The sequence below is a fragment of the Mesoplodon bidens genome, assembly GCF_964165515.1.
Source record: "Mesoplodon bidens genome assembly, chromosome: 4".
Taxonomy (NCBI): Eukaryota; Metazoa; Chordata; class Mammalia; order Artiodactyla; family Ziphiidae; genus Mesoplodon; species Mesoplodon bidens.
The window spans coordinates 153357103-153378481 of NC_138160.1; the positions used below are offsets into that span (position 1 = coordinate 153357103).

Below are 21379 nucleotides of genomic sequence, written 5' to 3' on the forward strand. Positions count from 1 at the left end.
TGTTGTCTGCTCTTGCTTCATGCCTTTTTAATGCCAAATAATATTCCAGTATACAAATAAGCCATGTTTTATTTATTCTTTCATCAACTGATCAACATTTGGATTGTTTTTACTTTTTGACCTTTATGAATAATGCTGTTATGAACATTTGTGTGCAGTGTTTTGTGTGGATGTGTTTTTATTTTTACTGTACACCTAGGAGTGGAATTCCTGGGTCATTTGGTAATTATATGTATAAGTTTTGAGGAACTGCCAGAATGTTCAGTAGTTGTGGCACGTGGGCTCAGAAGTTGTGGTGCTCATGCTTAGTTGCTCCACGGCATGTGGGATCTTCCCAGACCAGGGATCGAACCCGTGCCCCCTGCATTGGCAGGCAGATTCTTTTTGTTTGTTTGTTTTGTTTTGTTTGCGGTACACGGGCCTCTCACTGTTGTGGCCTCTTTCATTGTGGAGCAACAGGCTCCGGACGCGCAGGCTCAGCGGCCATGGCTCATGGGCCCAGCCGCTCCGCGGCATGTGGGATCTTCCTGGACCGGGGCACGAACCCATGTCCCCTGCATCGGCAGGTGGACTTTCAACAACTGCGCCACCAGGGGAGCCCTGCAGGCGGATTCTTAATCACTGCGCCACCAGGGTAGTCCCCTTTGCTTGTTTTTTAATTGGGCTATTTGTCTTTTTATTATTGAATTGTAAGAATTCTTTACATGGTCTAGATATAAGTCCATTATTAGATATGATTTGCATATACTTTCTCCTGTTTTGTGGGTTTACCTTTTATATTCTTGATTATATATTTTGAAGCCCACAAGTTCTTAATTTTGATGAAGTCTGGTTTGTCTGTTTTTTCTTTGGTTCCTTGTGCTTTTGGTGTCATACCTAAGTACCCATTGCCTAATCCAGTTGTCTAAGCACCATTTGTAGAAAAGGGTATTCTTTCACCATTGAATGGTCATGGCACCCTGTTTGAAAATCTTTTGACCATAAATGTGATGGTTTATTTCTGGGCTCTCAGTTATTTTTTATTGATATGTATGTGTGTCTTTATGCCAGTACCACAAAGTCTTAATCTTTGTAGTAATTAATTATTGTAGCTTTGAAATCAGAAAGTGCGAGTCCTCCAACTTCATCTTTTTTCAAGATTGTTTCGGCTTTGCATTTCTGTATTTCTTTTAGGAGCTTCTTATCTTTTCTGCCAAAAAGCCAGCTGGAATTTAGATAGGGGTTGTGCTGAATCTGTAGGTCAGTTTGGGTAGTGTTGGCACTTGTAACGATGTTAAGTTTTCCAAACTATGAACAAGGGATGGCTCTTCATTAATTTAGGCTGTCTTTGATCTTTTTCAACAACGTTTTGTAGTTTTCAGTGTAGAAGTCTTGCACTTCTTTTGTTCATTTTATTCCTAAGTATTTTAACCTTTTTCGACACTATTATAAATAAAGTTGTTCTCTTAATTTCATTTTTGGATTTCCCATTGCTAGTATATAGAAATACAGTTGATTTTTATATATTGATCTTATGTGTTGCAACCTTGTTGAATTCATATTTTAGCTCTAATCATTTTATTGTGAATTCCTTAGGATTTTCTATGTGCATGATCACACCATCAGCCAAAAGAGATAGTTTTACTTCTTCATCCTTTCTAATCTGGATGCCTTTTATTTCTTTTTCTTGCCTGATTGCCCTAGCTAGATCCTTCAGTTCATTGTTGAGGCTAAGTAGAGTGAACAGTCATCCTTGTGTTGCTCCTGATCTTAGGGGGAAAGCAGCTGGTTTTTAACCATTTAACTATGATTTTGATAGGTGGCCTTTCAGGTTGAAAAAGTTCCCTTCTGTACCAGTTTGTTTAGTTTTTCAGATGTTTTTTCTATGCCTATTGAGTTGATTATTCCTGTTTATTCTATTAACATGTATATATTAATTTACAGTTTTCTTATGGGGCTTGAATTTTCCTGGCCCATCAGGCTGCAAATCCACAGGAGGACCAGTCACAATTTCTCAAGGACTTGTTCTCACTCCTGCTCCCCTTTTACTTTGTGCTGAGGCACCTTTCCTTGTGGTCTCCTGGGGGTTGTGACGTGGTTTACTTCTGTTTCACCGTAACTCCGAGGATAGAGCCCTTTGAGGCCAAAGTTTAGTCTCCGTTAAACTTCCGCCTCCTAACAGGATGGCCAAAAAGCCCTCAGGACAAAATCAGTTTCAGGGCTCTACTTGTTTCCCTGGGTTATTACTTTCCATTAGTTTTTGGTTTGTAGTTCTTTACAATTTTGTCAGTTTTTTGCTTCTTTTAAGGTGGTTTTTAATTTTTTTTAAATAAATTTATTTATTTATTTATTTATGGCTGCATTGGGTCTTCGTTGCTGTGCGCGGGCTTTCTCTAGTTGTGGTGAGCAGGGGCTACTCTTCGTTGTGGTGTGCTGGCTTCTCATTGCAGTGGCTTCTCTTGTTGTGGAGCACGGGGTCTAGGTGCACGGGCTTCAGTAGTTGTGGCACATGGGTTCAGTAGTTGTGGCTCACGGGCTCTAGAGCGCAGGCTCAGTAGTTGTGGTGCACAGGCTTAGTTAATCCACGGCATGTGAGATCTTCCTGGACCAGGGCTCAAACCCATGTCCCCTGCATTGGCAGGCGGATTCTTAACCACTGCGCCACCAGGAAGTCCCTAAGGTGGTTTTTTAAAGACTTTATACAGCATTTTTATTTGCTTTCAACAGGAAATTTGGGCTGAGTAACCATTATTATGAAGAGTTGTTTGGGTTTTTGCCTTTTTTCCCCACCTTAAGTTCTTTTGCCTCTGAGGTCCCAGAACTAGGGGAGTAGGGGTATGACAGGGGCTAATAAGCTGTGTGGGCAGAGTGATGTTGCTGTTAGTACTCTCGTTTTCTGGGAAACATCACTGTTTTGAAGAAAAGAAGAAAACTTACTCAAGGTATAATTTACATACCACAGAATTCACGCACTTTAAGTGTTCAACAAATGTTTTTCAGTATATTTACTGAGTTCTGCATCCATCCCCATAAATCAGTTTTAGAATATTACACCACTCCCTTAAGATCATGCTATCTCATTTATAGTTAGTCCCAGGCAACCACTAGTCTACTCTCTATCTCTGTAGATTTGCTTTTTCTGGGCGTTTCATATTAATGTAACCATACAGTGTGTGATCTTTTGTGTCTTGGTCTTTTCAGTTAGCATAATGTGTCTGTGGTTTATTTATATCATGGCATGTGGCAGTATCTTGTTCTTTATGGCCATGTGTCCAGCACCATATGGGTTGGTACCCATGTCCCAGATGTCATACTTCTTATTCCCAGGGTGCTCCTCACTTTGCACATCCTATCTTGTACTTGGGGACTCCCATGCTAAGCATGCCTTATGCCTTTGATACCCCATGTCCTGTGCATCCTGTGCCTGGGCACCCCACCTTTCTCTGCACCCCGTGCAAGAAAATCCCACATCTAGGGTACCCCATGCCTAGAACATCCCACTTTCTGACTCCCTGTGTCTTCGGGACCCTATATTCTGTGCACCTAGCACCTTGGGCACCCTGGCCTCAGACGTGGATGGCTCTGCTTACCTGTCCCCTGCTCCCCAACCCTTGCCTTCTTTTAGTTGCGCCCAATGTCTTGGGTTCCCACGCTGACTACCCTGGGTGCTGCATTCCTCCATCCTTAACTGTCCCCAATGCTCTGAGTCCTTTACCTCAGGCCTAGCACCCTTGGTCCTGGGTATCCTGTGTCAGGGTCTTTAGTTCCTGTGTGCTGGGCCAGACCCTGTAACATATATGAGGTAAGGCAAGAGCTAGGGGTGGGGAATTTTATTTATATATATATATATATATATATATACACACACACACACACACACACACACACACACACACACACGTGTGTGTGTGTGTGTAGAGAGAGGGAGTTTTTATTGTTGAATAGTATTCTAGTGTGTGGATATATCACATGTTACTTATCCACTTATCAGTTGGTGAACATTTGGGGTTGATCCAGGTTTTTGGATATTTTATTATTTATTTATTTATTCATTCATTCATTCATTCATTCATTCATTCATTTATTTGCGGTACGCGGGCCTCTCACTGTTGTGGCCTCTCCCGTTGCGGAGCACAGGCTCTGGCTCCGGACACGCAGGCTCAGTGGCCATGGCTCACAGGCCCAGCCGCTCCGCGGCATGTGGGATCCTCCCAGACCGGGGCACAAACCCGTGTCCCCTGCATCAGCAGGCAGACTCTCAACCACTGCGCCACCAGGGAAGCCCTAGATTGGCTTTTTACACTTGGTTATACGCATTTAAGGTTCCTCCATGTCTTTTCATGACTTGATAGCTCATTTCTTTTCAGTGCTGAATAATAATCTACTGTCTGAATGTACCAGAGTGTATTTATCCATTCACCTACATCTTGGTTGCTTCCAAGTTTCGACAGTTTTGAATAAAGCTGCTATAAAAATCCATGTTCAGGTTTTTATGTGGTTCTAAGTTTTTACCTCCTTTTACATTAACTTGAAATAAACTAAATGATGTGTTACTACTGTTTACTAATGTGAAATTACAGCAGTTAGAATTAGTAAAAAATTCTTTTCTACATCTTGTCCTAATGAAGCTTTTATGGCTTGTTTCCATATGTGTTAGGGAGTAAGAGCCTTTGCCAAGCTTGCTGAGCCTGTAACCTTTCCTTTTTGGTCTCTACTTTTGTGTTTCTTTTATTGAGAGAACACCAGTATTGCCACATTCAAATGAGGCAGGAATAGCTTTCTCTGAGGTCATCACATGATGAAATACTCCTGCCCTCTTGAGTAGATTGTATCCTGCGTTCTGTAGGCATTAGGCTCTGTTCCCAAAGAGTTTACAGTATAGTAAAATGATTATAGCATGTTAAGTATATTAAAACTGGGATGAAGTTTTTAGGGAATATAGTAATAGATATTTGTTTCACCATTAATTCAAGGAAAAATGGCATGATACTTTGATCATAAAACATGACAAGAGTTGTTTTTTTGTTTGTTTGTTGTTGTTTTATTTTAAGAAAGTATCCAAAATTCTATATTCTATTTTATCTTTTCTGTCTTTGGCATACATGGCATACATTTTTTTAATGTTATTGATATAATGGTATACATTATTATTAATTATATATTTTTGATGTTTCTAATGTGAAACTCACTATAACCATGATATAAAGTATATGTAAAATGCTTTTGAAATTCATGTGGTAGTGCTGATTAGGTAAATATTCTATCATCTGTTCATCCAATATTCTGCATAGTCCAGAGAGTCCAGAGAGATGTTATTTAAAATGTTAATTCATTGTGTTTTTTATGAATTTACCTGATTTAGAATCCATATTTTAATGTTAGCTTTGTCACTGTAGGACACTAGTTTCAGTTTAATTTCGGATGGGCTGTGTGTGGATAGAGCAACAAAAGTCTCCTTTCTCCCAAATTTTGCATAGGATAAACCATAGCAAATAGCCATAGTGTTTTTGTGAGTTTCCTGTTTCTGTACCTTTGGAAGCACAGAGATAGTTGCATGAAAGCGTTGGGTTTCCCTCTAACTTTTTGGTTAATACTGAACTTGTTTCTCCTCTTTTAGCTGTGCGGTCAGAGAAGAAACGCCTTAGGAAGCCAAGCAAGTGGCTTCTGGAATATACAGAAGAATATGATCAGATATTTGCTCCTAAGAAAAAACAAAAGAAGGTACAGGAACAGGTGCACAAGGTACATTCCACCATTTCAATAACCTTTCATCAGTTCTTTTAGGATACTGCAATTTTCCCTTCAATATCATATTTTATCTTCATGGGACAATAATTTCCTTAACAGGGATCTTGTTTTTCAGTTTTTTATTTCCAGCTTCTGGCACAGTACTTAGCCTGTACTAGTTATACAGGAAATGTAATGAGTCTATGTACTATGTGTGTATAGTGTGTGTATATATAGTATATTTTCCCCCTTTGCTTTCAAAATGTATTTAATGATTTAGGAATATTGTTATGATAAAATGTTTAGTAAAAAATACAGGGTATTAAAAAGAATAGTATGATCCTAATTCTGTAAACAAATGTTATAATACCTTATATGCTTTATTTTTAAATTCAATTTCTTTGAACTCAAAGTATTTTAAAGTAAGTTAGAGATATTTTGATTCCACATCCCTAAATAACACGCACCTCTACGAAACAATATTTTTCTTCACAACCAATTTATCATGGTCATATCTATTAAGGTCAGTTTATCTAATAACAAATCCATGTTCAGATTTCCCCAATTATTTCATAACCTTTACATTTAATTTATGCAAACCAAGATCCAGTCTAGGACTACACATTATATCTGGTTGTTACATTTCTTAAATCACCTTAAATCCAGGATAGTCCCCCCTTTTCATGACCGTATGTAAGCAATGAGAGCAACACATTTAGAGTATCTGCCTTCTTGATTTGTGTGATTGTGTCTATGTTCCCTTTTAGGTAGTAGTTAATAAGTAACAGTTTGATAGATTCAAGTTAAACATTTTTGGCTAGGTTACATGGTAAGTGTCATATGTTGTATGACATTGGAAGGTATTTAACCTCCAGTAGTTCACCGTGGTGACTAACTGATTTCTCTTTTCAGTTATGTTTTACCTCTTTTGATCAAGCAGCAGTATATGTATAATTACTTTGGCTCCAAGAGAATGTCCTGTTCCCCATCAGCCATTTCCCTGATGTTTTTTAAAAAATATCAATTATAGATCCTTTTCTATATGAATAATTTCATTTGGGGTTACAAAATGGAGATTTTCAGATTTTATTATTTCTTCTACTTATATTATCTGTCAATCTGTCATTTTATAGTACTGAAATACATGAAAGGCATGCATTGCTTTCCCATTAATTTACCAACTCAACTTTGGAAGTTTATTATTAGCTGCTTTTATCGATGATATATTAGGGAATCTTTTTTTCTTTTTTTTAGATTATCACTATGGCTTTAATGAATTTTTATAGCTTCAGTGTATCTCAATCCAACAACATTTTTACCCTTTTAAAACATTATAGTAAAAAATATATAACATAAAATTTACAACTTTAACCATTTTTTAGTGTACAGTTCTGTGGCATTCAGTACACCCACATCGTTATGCAACCACTACCATTATCACCACTACCCATTATCTTCAGAAATTTTTCATGGCCCCAAACTGAAACTCTGTGTCTATTAAAAAATAACTTCCCACTTCCCCATACCTTTAGCCCCTGGCAACTACCATTCTGTTTTCTGTCTCTATGAATTTTACTATTCTAGGTACCTCATATAAGTGGAATCATACAATATTTGTCCTTTTTTGTCTGGCTTATTTCAGTTAGTGTAGTGTTGTCTTCAAGTTTCATCCATTTGTAGCACGTGTTAGAATTTCATTCCTTTATGAGTACATTATTCTTTTTGACACTTAAATTATAATGACCTTGGCCTATGGATTCCTCGTTTATCTTTTGCCCATAGGTAAGTTCCCGCCGTGAAGAGGAAAGCCTTTTAGCCCGGTGTCGATCTAGTGCTCAGAACAAACAGGTGGATGAGAATTCTTTGATTTCAACCAAAGAAGAGCCTCCAGTTCTTGAAAGGGAGGCTCCGTTTTTGGAAGGGCCCTTGGCTCAGTCAGAACTTGGAGGTGGACATGCTGAGTTGCCACAGCTGACCTTGTCTGTGCCTGTGGCTCCGGAAGTCTCTCCACGGCCTGCCCTTGAGTCTGAGGAATTGCTAGTTAAAACACCAGGTAAGATGGGGATGGGTCTCAGTATGTAAGTGGGTATAATTAGAGGAAGCAGGAGATTTTAGTATGTTTTGCTGGAAAGCCAGTAGTGTATTTCTGTACAGCAAACTACCCACTTTGATTCTGGGAAATCCCTAATACTGGCTAATTGGATATAGTTAATGACCCTTAATTGGTGTACTGTCAGGAAGACATATGTTTAAAAAACTACTTTCTTTACAGTGTTACTGCTCTTCATGATTATTGATCAACCACAGTGTGAATCAACACCCAGGATAACAGGGTTTTGGGGAGGGGCACTGCATACTAGTGGAGTAAACACATAAAAATTATACTTCAGATACTGACTTTACCAGTCTTTGTGTTACTTGGGAAGTTGTTTAACCTCTGAACTTGTTTCCTCGATGTATAAAATGGAGACTGTGATGCAATGTATAAAGAAATTTACCTGACACATAGCAAGCAGCTGAGTGTGAATACTCCCTTGAAGTTAATTACCAATTTCTTTTCACTTTATCATTCTGTATAAACATGTCACCTGGTGAGAATTGTATCTAAACTTACTGTCTCTAATTCACCTTCTGACATTTTTCTTTTCTTTCTTTTTTTTTTTATATTGGAGTAACCTTCTGACTTGAGTATTGTAGTCAGCCAAGGAAAATTTTGGATGTAACTTTTTTACATTCCTACCAGTAGCTTGTGATGTTATTCTTTAAAAAGGGATCCCAATTGTGCATAATCAAATAAGGTGGAATCAAAAAGAATAATAAAGATAGTTACCACCTCATTGCCCATTATGTGCCAAACTCTGTTATTAGGCTCTTTTATATAATTCATAAGAGCAGTCCTACAAAGCAAACAAGTGTCTTTTACTTATTTAGGAGCAGAACAAGAATTCTAATCCTGGTCTATTTATGTCCAGAATTCAGGCTCTATTTTACCTCACTTCTCCTTTTGTTCTTACCACCAATTGATTGCTCTCAAGGGAGTTTTGCCCTTTTGATTTCTCCCTTAATTCATTTGTGATTTTTAAAAAATGTATCAACATATATGGTTTCTAGTAATTATGCACACACACACACACACACGCACTCTGACATAAGAACATCCTCACATTAGTTTGTGTCTGTATTGAGAAATATTTTCTTGTTTTATGTTAACTAGTATTTTAGAATAAATAAATGTTTACCTTGTCCCTCCCCACATGGTAATGAGAAAAAAATATATATATATGTATGTATATAGGTTTTTTAAAAAGTAGCTTCTGCCCAGTTTCTAAATCATCTAATGAAAAGATACATGCATTTCAGGAAATTATGAAAGTAAGCGTCAGAGAAAACCAACTAAGAAACTTCTTGAATCCAATGATTTAGACCCTGGATTTATGCCCAAGAAAGGGGAACTTGGCCTTACTAAAAAGGTATGTTATTTTAGTCAATTCTAAAATAGGGTTGAATCCAGGAAATAGGGGATTTTAAAATCAAATCTTTTAGTAATACTTATGACATCAGTGCACATATACATAGAAATTATAGAATGTCAGAGTACACTTGGTGATCTGAGAGATCCTACATTAAGAGGCTGTTTTGCATTTGTATGGACATGTGTATCACTTGATTTTAGATTTTCTTTTCAAGTGAAAATGAGAAAAGCTTTTACAGTTGAGTAAAGTTTGTGTTTGTTGTAATTTCTTTTCTGGGCTCAAAACCTCTTACCTGATTTCTACTTCACTTCTGTCTCTACAAGCCACTAACCTTCTCTTATGCCATTGCCCTGTCTGCTCAGCTATAATCCAGGCAGAAACACTTGATCTTCAGTTTTGCAAACTTGGTTTCCATTAGCCAAGAAGGCATCATTAAATTGTAGTTGGAAATAGAAAATGATTTTGTAATTCTATAATGGATGACAACTGGATATTGATTCCTTAGGATACATCCTGCTCTCTTTGTGTTTGAGGAGTAACTCAGTGTATATGTTACAAATTCAGTTGTAGCTTGCACAGATTTCCTATTTTAAAAAATTCTTTTTCTTTAAAGAAAAAATGCAGATTGTAATCAAATCATAAATAGAGTTTTTGGAATTCTTTCCTTAACTGTAGCAAAACTTCTATCCTTTAATCCTATATTAAGGCCCCTAGTTTTTGTTAGTCACACATCTGTAAATGTAAAATTTAATGTATTTATGTTTTTATACCTTATTTAAAGAGTCACATTATGTACTTTAGTTCCTTTGTTCTTCTCAAAGCAGTTTTATGACATGGACTTTTTGGTTGTTCTTAGACTCATCTTCTGCCCTCCGGACTCTCTGCAGTTTGTGCAACCTTCAGTGACAATGTGTCTCTAACTCACTATCCTCTCATTGTACCCCACACTCTAGTAAGGTTGTGGTCATCTCCTTTTGCAGTGCTTTCTCTCCTGGATTTATATTATTCAAATCTTAGCCACTGCGCAAGATTGTTGGCAGAGGTAGATGGGAAGGGCCAGGGAAACTGGGATTCAGTTGCACGTTTTGAGTGTGGGAGTGACATTTGCAATCAGATGATAAATTTAATGGTATTGTACAGGGTGAGTCACGGGAGGCTGTTGTCTTACTGCTAGAGGTGAGGTGCTGCAAATGTCATTGAAAGTAAGAATTCAGGAGAGTTAAGTGAATGATCCCCCCCCCGCCCCTTTATGGAGCTATAATTGGTATATATAAGTTAATGATTTGAAGGAATAAGATGAATTTTGAATCCTCAATGTTTTTGGGACTGGGTTACTGAAAAAATAGTGTTAGTTTGTTTTTTAATAACTGTAAATGGAGCATAACCTTCAAAATTGTATAAAAATTTTAAAAATACAGTGTTAATTTGCATGACCTTGCTCTGCCAAGTGCAGTTTTCTAATCTGAAATTTACCTTGTCGTGTTTGTGGGTTAATTTTTTTCCCTAAGGGGATAAAAAGCATGATTTAGTTGATAATTTTAATTTATATAGGCGAAAGTGTCCCAGAACTCTTTGAGATTTAACTTACACCAATAAAATGCACAGATCTTAATTGTTCTGTTTGATGGCTCTAGACAGTTGTATATACCATGTTAAGTACCACCCAAACTAAGTATGCTCTATATCTATCACCCCTGGAAGTTTTCTTGTTCCCCTTTTCATTCAACTCCCCATTCTCATCTCTTCAAGAGGCAAAATTTTCTCACTTCCATTACCATAGATTAGTTTTGCTTGTTCGTGAATGTCGTATATGTTGTTTTGTTTTTGTTAACTGGCTTCTTTTATTCAACACATGTATTTGAGATACATCCACAAGGATGCTATTTCAGTAGCAGTTCAAGTACAATTTGCTTGTCCTTTCTTCTGTTGATGCATATTTGCATTTTTTTTCATTTGAGGGCTGTTAATCATGAGGCTGGTATGAATATTCTGAGTCTGTTTGTGTACATATATTTTCATTTTTCTTGGTGGTGTAAATACTTAGGGGTGGGATTGCTGGCTCATGAATATATCCTTTTTTTTTTTTTTTTTTTTGAATATATCCCTTTTAAAGAAATTGCCAAACACTTCTCCAAAGTGGTTGTACAACTTCACGTTCCCGCCAGTGGTATATCAGAGTTCCAGTTGCTCCACATCTTTAATAGCATTTGGATTGTCAGTCATTTTAAGTTTAGCCATTCTAGTGGATATAAAATGATATCTAATCATGTTTTTAATTTGTATTCCCTAATGATTATTGATTTTGAGCCCCTTAGTATGTGCTTACTGGCCATTCCTATATCTTATCAAACGACTGTTCAAGCACACTTATATTTTTGATTGGGCTGTTCATTGTTTTTATGGTTGCTTTTTTAGGAGTGCCTTTATATTTGGGATACAAATCTTTTGTCAGATATATGTGCTTTAAATGTTTTTTCCCAGTCTGATGCTTGCCTATTCATTTCCTTAGTCTTTCATGAGAAAGAATTTTTTAAAGTTTGTTTTTTCTTTTATGATGTATATTTTGTGTCTATTTCAAGAAATCTTTGCCTACCACATCAACACAGAGATGTACTTTCTGTGTTTTCTTTTAGGAGTTTTATGGTTTTGATTTATATACAGTTCTTCTTTTTTTTTTTTTTTTTTTTGCGGTATGCGGGCCTCTCGCTGCTGTGGCCTCTCCTGTTGTGGAGCACAGGCTCCGGACGCGCAGGCTCAGCGGCCATGGTTCACGGGCCCAGCCGCTCCGCAGCATGTGGGATCTTCCCGGACCGGGGCACGAACCCGTGTCCCCTGCATCGGCAGGCGGACTCTCAACCACTGTGCCACCAGGGAAGCCCCAGTTCTTCATTTTTTGAGATGGAGTTTTGAAGTGGATGTTCAATTGTTTTAGAACCATTAGTTAAAAATCTCTGTTAGCTATCCAGTTCTCTGTCTCTCATATTTTTGGTCTCTTTAAGCATTAGATATAATTAATAACTGTCACTGTTGAATTTCAGCTTTTTTTGGTAGGGAGATAGGCATCATATTTGGTGCCAGAACAAGAGAAAGCCAGAATTATTGGTCATGGCTAGACCTGGACCCTGGAGAAAAGTGACCTCTTTTCTGTTTTAGAAGTGAGTTCTGCTATCTGACGTAGTCAACTTCACAGTTAAGGTCCTGCTTACTTTGAGGTATATTTTGCCATCAGGTTGAAACCATGATTCAGCTCCATCTTGGGACTACACCATGGGTTACCAGGCAGGCCACACCTTGTCTTTGGATGGATCAAGCAGTGGGGTTAGAGAAAGAGGGATTGTCTGTTGAGGTAGTGGTAACTTAAGAGTGCACAGACTTAATGCATATCCTACCAGATTATGCATAAAGTAAGTTACTGGCATCTTTGACATGTCGTCCAAGGCACTTACAGAGTTCTGTGGGTTTTTTAAAAAATATATTTTATTATTATTATTATCATTATTTTTCAGCTGCACCTCGCGGCATGCGGGATCTTAATAAAAGCACAGAGTCTTAATCACTGGACCACCAGGGAGGTCCCTTTTTATATTCTAAGCAGAGCAGATGGATTTTTATTCATGTAGTGTAGTGTGGGTGTGTGTGTGTGCGTGCGTGCGTGTGCATGCTGTTATTTCTATTTTAACTTACGAAATTGTTGACATCAGAAATGAGAATTTTTTCTGTATGATTCTCTGACTGTAGTTTTGGGAACATTCTGATTGTTTTTGCATCACAGCTTTTGGGTGAGTGTTAAACAATGAAGTATAAATCGGTTATCTAAGTAATATAGATGGTAGTTTTCTTTAAATTGTGCAGTCTATTTTGTGGGTTTGTCTACTAGTGTTTTGTTCCATTTAACTAGGTACCTAACATTTGCTCCTTCATTTTATTTGACTTCATAAGACTCTGATCTACACTGAACATGAGGAACATTGTTATGATTTATTAATGTATATAATAAGTGTTCAGAAATTCACAGCTGCATTTTATCATGTTTTAATCTCAGACTTTGGGAACTTCATAGCAAGAATAGCATCCATTATATTGACTTTCGTGGCCACTAAATTTTGCTTTACAGTCATGATGAAGAATATTCTTGTAGGAGAAGACATTTTCTTGGAATAGAACTAATTCATGCAAGCATTAGTAGTAGAGGAATAAAATGTGTAGTGAATTACTCTTGATGTTTAAGGTTTTTCTTGTTGTTTTTTTGTTTTTGTTTTTGGCCATGCCACATGGCTTGTGGAATCCTAGTTAGTTCCCTGACCAGGGGCCCTTGGCAGTGAGAGCGTGGAGTCCCAACCGCTGGACCGCCAGGGGATCCCCAATGTTAAGTGTTTTGTTTTTAGTTTCTGTGTTGCTTTAATTTATATTAATTTGCAGCAACTTAAATTAGAAAGACTTTCTATGATTCTGAGCTTTTTAATATTTAGAATTCATCAAGTAAATAAGTGTGTATAAAATCCAGTGGCTGTAAGTATAACATTAAGAAGGAAGATTTTAAATACACGGTGGTGGGGAACAGAATTGAGCTGGTGGGTCTATAAGCACATACTTTTTCTCTTTCTCTCCCACTTTAATTAGAGCAGTGTTCTATATCTGCTTTATATATAGGCAGTCTCTGAGTAAGCCAGTCGTTGTCCGTAGTCCCCCCACCGGAGTATGTGGTGGTTTTGAGTTGTAGAGCATGAAAAAACCCCAAATCTGATGCTTTTCCCCACAAAGTCTCTGTTCAACCCTTTACTATTATACTGTTCCTTTAGTTGTTAAAAACAGCCAAGATTCTGTATCTTTGGCAATAGACAGTTCAGCTTTTGGCACATAGTATAAAGGGTTTGTTTTCTATTCCTTTGTAAAACATGATGCATTTTACTTATTTGTAGTGTTATGAAGCTGGTCACTTGGAGAATGACATTACTGAATCATGTGCTGCATCTCGTTCTAAAGAGTTTGGTGGAGGTGAGTGTTTTTGAGATTTAAGAACTGTATTGCAAAAATAAGTGTGAAGTACCCTGTCAGTTAACTAGAAAAGTTACTAAGCAGGGCTAGTAAGGTTGCAAGTTCTAAGACTTGTTTGTCCAATATATGCTTCCTAAAACTGCGTATGACACTAGAAAATTGTATTGATTCATTTCCAACTTTATACTGAAATTAGTTAAATGGAGTTAGAATTATATTAGTGTTAAGGAAATGTTGGGAACAATAAAGAAAAATCAGCTCCTTAATTTTCTTATTAGATAATTCTCCATACTGCATCATTACTTTCTTGGCTTTGATTCCTGTAGGACAGAAAATACAGAATTTGAGTTGAGGGGGATATTGCAAATCATCTTAAACAAGTCTTTTGTATTCTTACTTTCTTATATCACACCTGTGACCTTTGGTCAATGAACATATGCTTGAAAAAGAGAGCTTACATTTGAGCCTAGTCTATTATGGTTGCTTTCAAAGGCCTTGAGTATCTTCTAGATTAAATTGGAATCTGTTTCCTGGAACCTCTGCTTGGTCATCTTATTTCTGCCCATAGCAGGAGTGGGCAGCCCTTCATTCAATAACAGATAAAATAATCATAGTTTAAGTATCTACTCTACCCGTTTCTTTGCATAAGGACTGTTACGTCTGTTGAACCTAAAGCATTACAAGTTAGGATATTATTCACATTGTCCCTGTCTTGTAGAATAAGCATGAAGATGAAAAAGGTTGGAAGGATTGGGGAACTATATCCAGATGTGACCAGATTTATTGCCACACTGCTGTCTCAGTATCCACCCTGTGTTGCTCCATACCAGTTCTTTCTATCCCTTTGATCATTTTGTCTACCTATGCCATTTGTTGATTGGTGTCATTCCTGAAATATGAGCTTAGATTTGAGCACGCTGCATCAGATATGATCTATCAGCAAAGGGTATTATGGGGAGATTATATTTTATGTGGTCTTAAATGTACACTTCTTTGAATGTGATCTGTGATTATTAAGGTTTTTAGCAAGTAAATTAAGCAGTATGTTATTTTAACCCTGTATGTAGTTATAATATAGGTTGATCAACTTGTTTGCTTGATGTAAAAAAAAAAAAAAACTGCTTTCAAAATAGTATCAGCTCTTTCCCTATACATTTGTACTTTAGTTTTCTGTAAAACCTACAACCTGCACTTTATCCTCTGTAAATTTCATCTAAATGTGTCAACTTGTGAGAATTTTGAAGCTTTATTCTGCCACCATATTAACTCTTCCCTTTTAGTCTTAGGCTGTCAGCAGCTTTGATAGCAGAGCTTCTCCATCTCGATCAGGCAGATCAAGAAGAGAGCCCTAAAGCAGTCTTCCAAAGTATTTGATACCTAGCTTAAATATCCTGGAACATTTTACAAAATATCTCTTTAAAGATTCCTCTTAATGTTTCTATAACAAAGAGTTGAAATATGTATAATAAAAAATGAGTGAGAGACTAAATTCCATTTTCTGAATATGTCAAGATTAGGCATTCATATTCAAGGTTATAGTACCGCTGCATGAATATCCTTTTTTTTTTTAATTAAAGAAACCCGTTTATTTGTTTATTTATTTTTGACTGTGTTGGGTCTTCGTTGCTGCGCGCGGGCTTTCTCTAGTTGTGGTGAGCGGGGGCTGTTCTTCCTTGTGGTGCGCAGGCTTCTCATCGCGGTGGCTTCTCTTGTTGCGGAGCATGGGCTCTAGGTGCATGGGTTCAGTAGTTGTGGCACATGGACTCGGTAGTTGTGGCTCACAGGCTCAGTAGTTGTGGCTCACGGGCTCTAGGGCACAGGCTCAGTAGTTGTGGTGCGTGGGCTTAGTTGCTCCGCAGCATGTGGGATCTTCCTGGACCAGGGCTTGAACCCGTGTCCCCTGCATTTGCAGGCAGATTCTTAAAATACTGCGCCACCAGGCAAGTCCTTGCATGAATGTCCTTTTGGCCAATACAGGTATTGGTTGGGGGAGGGAGGTATTTTTCTCTCCTCCTGTAAGTCAGATCTTATGTATTTCATGTTTTTGTCTTAATCCTTAAATCACAGAGTGATATAATTTATTGTCTTTAATCTTGGAGGCCAGGTTTTAGTATCTTTTCCTGACTACTAAATGCATTTCCTCCCCATTTGTAGGATATTAAAGTCCTTTGTGGAACTAGAAAGTCTTTCATTTCAGTCATATAGAATGAAATTGCTTTAATAACCTGTATGTTTACTATTTAATCCATATGAGGCAGAATTTATATATATGTAACCATTTCCCCAACTAGTTATATACTAATGGGTAAGTCTTTTTTTTTTTCCTCTGCCCTTGTTTTCCTCATCTACAAAGTTGGGGAATTAAAATTAAAATTAAGGTTGGTGCTTACTCTAACATTCCATAATTCTGTGAGGTCCCTTTAGTTGAGGATAGGAGTTCTTGGACATGCATGTGATCAGCCAGCAGGTAACACCTGTTTTCCTGTCCTAGGCACCACCAAGCTGTTTGATAAACCAAGGAAGCGAAAACGACAGAGACATGCTACAGCCAAGGTGCACTGTAAAAAAGTGAAAAATGACAACTCATCAAAAGAAACTCCAAGCTCCGAGGTATTATGCAGTTCTTCATCTTTTGACCTTCCAAAGTGAAGCTGCTTTTCACAGTAGAGGCCACATCCCTTTCCCCTTTGAGTTTATAGTATTCTGTTGAAACAGCTAGTAGTGACAAGGAATCCTGGAGAAAAAGATGAATCTGATTCTAGTAGAAATAAGTCAAAGCACTATGGCAGCTGTGAGTGTGACCTTTTTAAAAGATCACACCCCATGCTCTAGGTGTCAGATGAAATACATAACTGTTTCATCATGAAGTAAACTTGTTCTAAAACCAGAGAGCACAATATCAAGTAACTATATAATCCAGAAGAACTTGGTATTGCCCTTTAAAAGTTGAGACTGCAGTTAGGGGGAAAACTCATTTGCTTATTTATTGAGACCACCAACTGCTTAATTTTAGAGTAATGTTTGTAAACAGCGACTTTTAGGAAACAGAGCTTTAAAGCCATTTTCTTGAAGAGCATCAGTGCAGCCATTGATGCTATCCCTAGCTTTCCAACTCAGGTTAAAAGAGAATTAGAACAAGTCAGGTCAGCATCACATATTATGATACAGAGTGTTTCTTTCCAGGACAATTTGAATAGAATGCCCAAGGGGGGCATTATTTAGGAAACACTGATCTTGGAAGGACAAATAAGTAATCAAATAAACTTAAGAATGTTTTCTCTCCCTTAGTGAAACCTTAAAATGGAACAGCTCAAAAAGTTCCAGTGGAACAGCCTCAGAGCAGTTAGTGGCAGGGCATGAGGCGCCCACTACCCGCCCAATCACAGCAGGGTTAGAACTAACATTGCATGCAGTCCGCCCACGTGATTGGCTGAACATCTGTAAGTGCTTAATGGCTAGACAAATAGCAGCCCAGAGGGAGGGGGTCAGATGGAGGAGACATCAATAATATAGATGTGGGGCATTATTTTTTCTCTGCAAGGGAGAACTGATGACACACAGGACAGCTGCAAGCCCCAAGGAGACCATTGAGGAGGGTGTAGAAAATGACCACGGAATGCCTGTATCTAAAAAACTGCAGGGTGAACGAGGAGGAGGAGCTGCACTCAAGGAGAATGTTTGTCAGGTAGAGAATGTTTGTCCACTTGCATTTGAATTGCATGCTTGTCTTTTAAGAGAAGTCCTCTCCCTTCTCTTGATGACCTAGTCATGGTTAGAGTAAAAATTCTCTTGGATGATTCCAGTGGAATCACTTACTTTAAGGATTTAACTCTTCTCTCTTCCCACAAAAAAAGAAGAGAAATATTTAGTGTTGCCCCTGGGTAGGTGCCCTGAAGTAGGTCTGAGATGGAAGGGATGAATCTGTGGTTGCTCAACCAAAGATAATTTTCCTGCACCTCTCATGGTGTGAAAATGTTTGGGTTTCTAAGGAATTTTTCAAGGAGAATTTTCACATAGATTGTTGGGGGGTGTGTGTGTGTGTGTGTGTGTGTGTGTGTGTGTTTTGTTTGTTTTCGTTGTTTTTGTTTTTCTGCTTTAAAGTACTGACTTTAGAGAACCTACCACCTGTATTTTTCTATTTATTTAATAAACACTTAGACAGTGTTTTTTACTATGTGTCAAGTGTTTTTCCAATCACTTTGTAAATATTACATCATTTAGTTATCATAACAGTCTCATAAGATAGAGGATCATTATTATCCTCGTTTTATAGATAAGAAAATTGAGGTGCAGGGAGGTTAAATAGCTTGCTTGTAGTCACTCAGTGAAGCCAGGATTCAAACCCAGGCGATCTGGGTTTTGAGTCTTAACCACTATGTTGCCTTGCTTCTCTGTGAAATGTGCCTCCACTCTAATGTCAAATGCCTTTATCTTACTTGGGAGTAGAGTCAATTAAATGGATGCATTGGTTATGTTCTCTTTTCATGGTCTTGATTTAACCTTGTAAATACTTAAAAACTGGCATATAAAAAGTTGAAAATATTAGGTTTTTTTTTTCTAATTGAAACTGCTAAAAAATAAAATTTCCCTAGGCCTAGAATATTCTTACGGCCAGTATAATTTCAACTCAGTTTCTTTGTCTGTTCATTTCACTGCTATATAAAGAAGGTTGATTATATTCAGACCTGCTCCCAAGCAGTGTTACTCCTCAGAGACTGTTAAGCCCACAAAGATTGTCATATAAGAAGGTATTGTAACCCATGGTCCTGGTTTGTTTGGATCAGTCTTTGTTTAAATCTGTTGTGCTTGTATAATTTATTAATAGCACCTCCTTTCATGCTCAGGTGTCCTAGTTTGAAGGATGAATTACATGGTCATCCCAATTAAAGGGTTAGTCTGTAACATTTGGTTAATTTGAAAAATTTATTCCTCAGTACATACTGTAATTGAAGTTTTCCTGTTTAAGTGATGAAGGCGAATTTGTTTATCGTGCAGGAAAGCTGATGTTGCTGGCACGCTGAATATACAAAACAAAACATGTAACATTTATGGCATTTGTCAGTTTTTGGTCATGAATAGTAGATCATGGGAGAGCCAAACATGAAAGACTAGCTCAGAATCCCTTGGGGTCCCCTCTTAATCCCTGGCTGCCTCTGGCCTTTTATTCCCAAAGCCCTCCTACTCGTTTGCTTATTTAAGCTTTGATGTTAAGTGGCCAAGACCTGTTCTGTTTCTTTGGGTTCTTGAGGATATTAGACTTGCCTGGCCATCTTTCCCCCTTTCTTGTCTTACAGAATAAGTATAAGAGTTTTTTTCATTTTTATCATTTTTCTGCTAATCACTATGAGGAAACAAGCCAGGATATTAGAGGGGTGAAAAGTAACAAATGTTGGGAATGTGCAGAATTTTCATAAATCATACAATGTTTCCAAAAGCAACAGATCCCGATCTTTATTTCCTAAGGCTGTATCATCATTGACACCCTGTTTTAGTGAGATTGTCTCAGAAAGGTGATCTCTCTGATTTTAATATGGTTCTAGGTGTATCTCAGGGATTGTTCACATCTTAATCAGGGCCCTTCTGGACTGTTATGACCCAAGTCCCAGCTGGCCAGTATCTCTTGCTTGAACCATTGCAGTAACTTGTTTGATTATCTCTGTTTCTCCTCTCACCTTTTTACTCTTGAAATTTTTCATGTAGCAGTCATAGGGATCTGTTTTTAGATGAATACCTGATTTCAGCCTTCCTTTGGTACAGCGCTCATTATAATGGCACACCTTTGCAATTAGAATAAAATCTGAAACTCTGTACCGTAATCTGTAAGGCCACACAGTCGGGCCCTTGCTTGCCTTTTTCTTACTTCATTTCTACCACTTCTAACTTTTGTTCACTTTTGTCCAATGACACTGGCTTTCATTGTGATTCATAGGAATGCCATGATTTTTCCTGTGGGGGGGCTTTCTGTACTTTCTGCCTTCTTGGTCCCTTCTTCAGATCATGCGGCTGCCCTGTCATTCCGAGCCCAGTCTGAGAAGTCCTTCCTAATCACCCAAAATCCACAGTTGTTGTTTGAGTGCTCTCCCAGCTGCTTACATTGTCTGACATCTTTTGTTTGTTTAATCATTTACTTATATCTTTGTATCCTTAGAATATAAGAATTATGGGAGCCAGGGACCTGTGGTACCTGGCATAGAGGAGGTAATCATTAAATACTAGCTGAATGAATGGTGGGATTTTTTGTTTCTGGCAAAGCTGCGTCTTAACTTTTGCTTTAATGAAGACCTTCTGCTTGGGATTTTTAAAGATCTTTTTCTATAGACAGATCTGTTTTCTTTCTCTTAACAGAACTGTGAGAAACTGGGTGAGCTGCTATTATGTGAGGCTCAGTGCTGTGGGGCTTTCCACCTGGAGTGCCTTGGATTAACTGAAATGCCCAGAGGAAAATTTATCTGCAATGAATGTCGCACAGGTAAAGTAGTTAGAGAAAGGTCTTCTTCCAAGGAAGGTTTGAGTTTCAAGTTTTTTAGGAAAAAATCATTTATTGGAGACACTTTTTTTTTTTTTTTTTTTAATTAATTTATTTATTTTTGCTGTGTTGGGTCTTTGTTTCTGTGTAAGGGCTATCTCTTGTTGTGGCAAGCGGGGACCACTCTTCATCATGGTGCGTGGGCCTCCCACTATCGTGGCCTCTCTTGTTGCGGAGCACAGGCTCCAGACGCGCAGGCCCAGTAGTTGTGGCTCACAGGCCCAGTCGCTCCGCGGCATGTGGGATCCTCCCCGACCAGGGCTCGAACCCGTGTCCCCTGCCTTAGCAGGCAGACTCTCAACCACTGCACCACCAGGGAAGCCCGGAGACACTTTTTATGTGGCAATACTGGGCTAATTCCTACAGACATAGAGATAGGTGCTCTGTGGTCTTTGCCTTCAAAAAAACTCAAGTGAATAATGAATGTATAGTATAATACATTGCAAAAAGTGTTGTTGTGAATGTTAAAGTGCTGTGTGAATGAAGATGCACCAGTGTTACAGAGGAAGATATCTGAATTTGGTTTTAAGAGAGAAATAGAAATTGGTGTGTGGAGGGGAAGGATAGAAGGTCCAATAAAGTAAGTATGAAATATTTGGGGAACAGGAAGCATATAGGTCAGTATGTTTGGAGTTTAAGATATTTTAAGATATTTTAGGGAAGAGGTGAGGCATAGGTA

The 21379-nt window shown here is 38.0% G+C and overlaps 1 protein-coding gene across 6 annotated transcripts in view; it reads left to right on the plus strand.

Annotated features, from left to right (window-relative positions):
• The window catches only part of NSD1 (nuclear receptor binding SET domain protein 1), a 126795-nt gene that overhangs the window by 66588 nt on the left and 38828 nt on the right, over nt 1–21379 (plus strand). For all 6 annotated transcript variants that reach the window (XM_081230764.1, XM_081230766.1, XM_081230765.1 and 3 more), the window contains 7 exons: nt 5597–5721; nt 7489–7759; nt 9067–9176; nt 14099–14174; nt 16666–16784; nt 17716–17859; nt 20520–20643. In XM_081230764.1, the coding sequence (XP_081086890.1) occupies nt 5597–5721; nt 7489–7759; nt 9067–9176; nt 14099–14174; nt 16666–16784; nt 17716–17859; nt 20520–20643 (969 nt within the window). The remainder of the gene's footprint in view (nt 1–5596; nt 5722–7488; nt 7760–9066; nt 9177–14098; nt 14175–16665; nt 16785–17715; nt 17860–20519; nt 20644–21379) is intronic.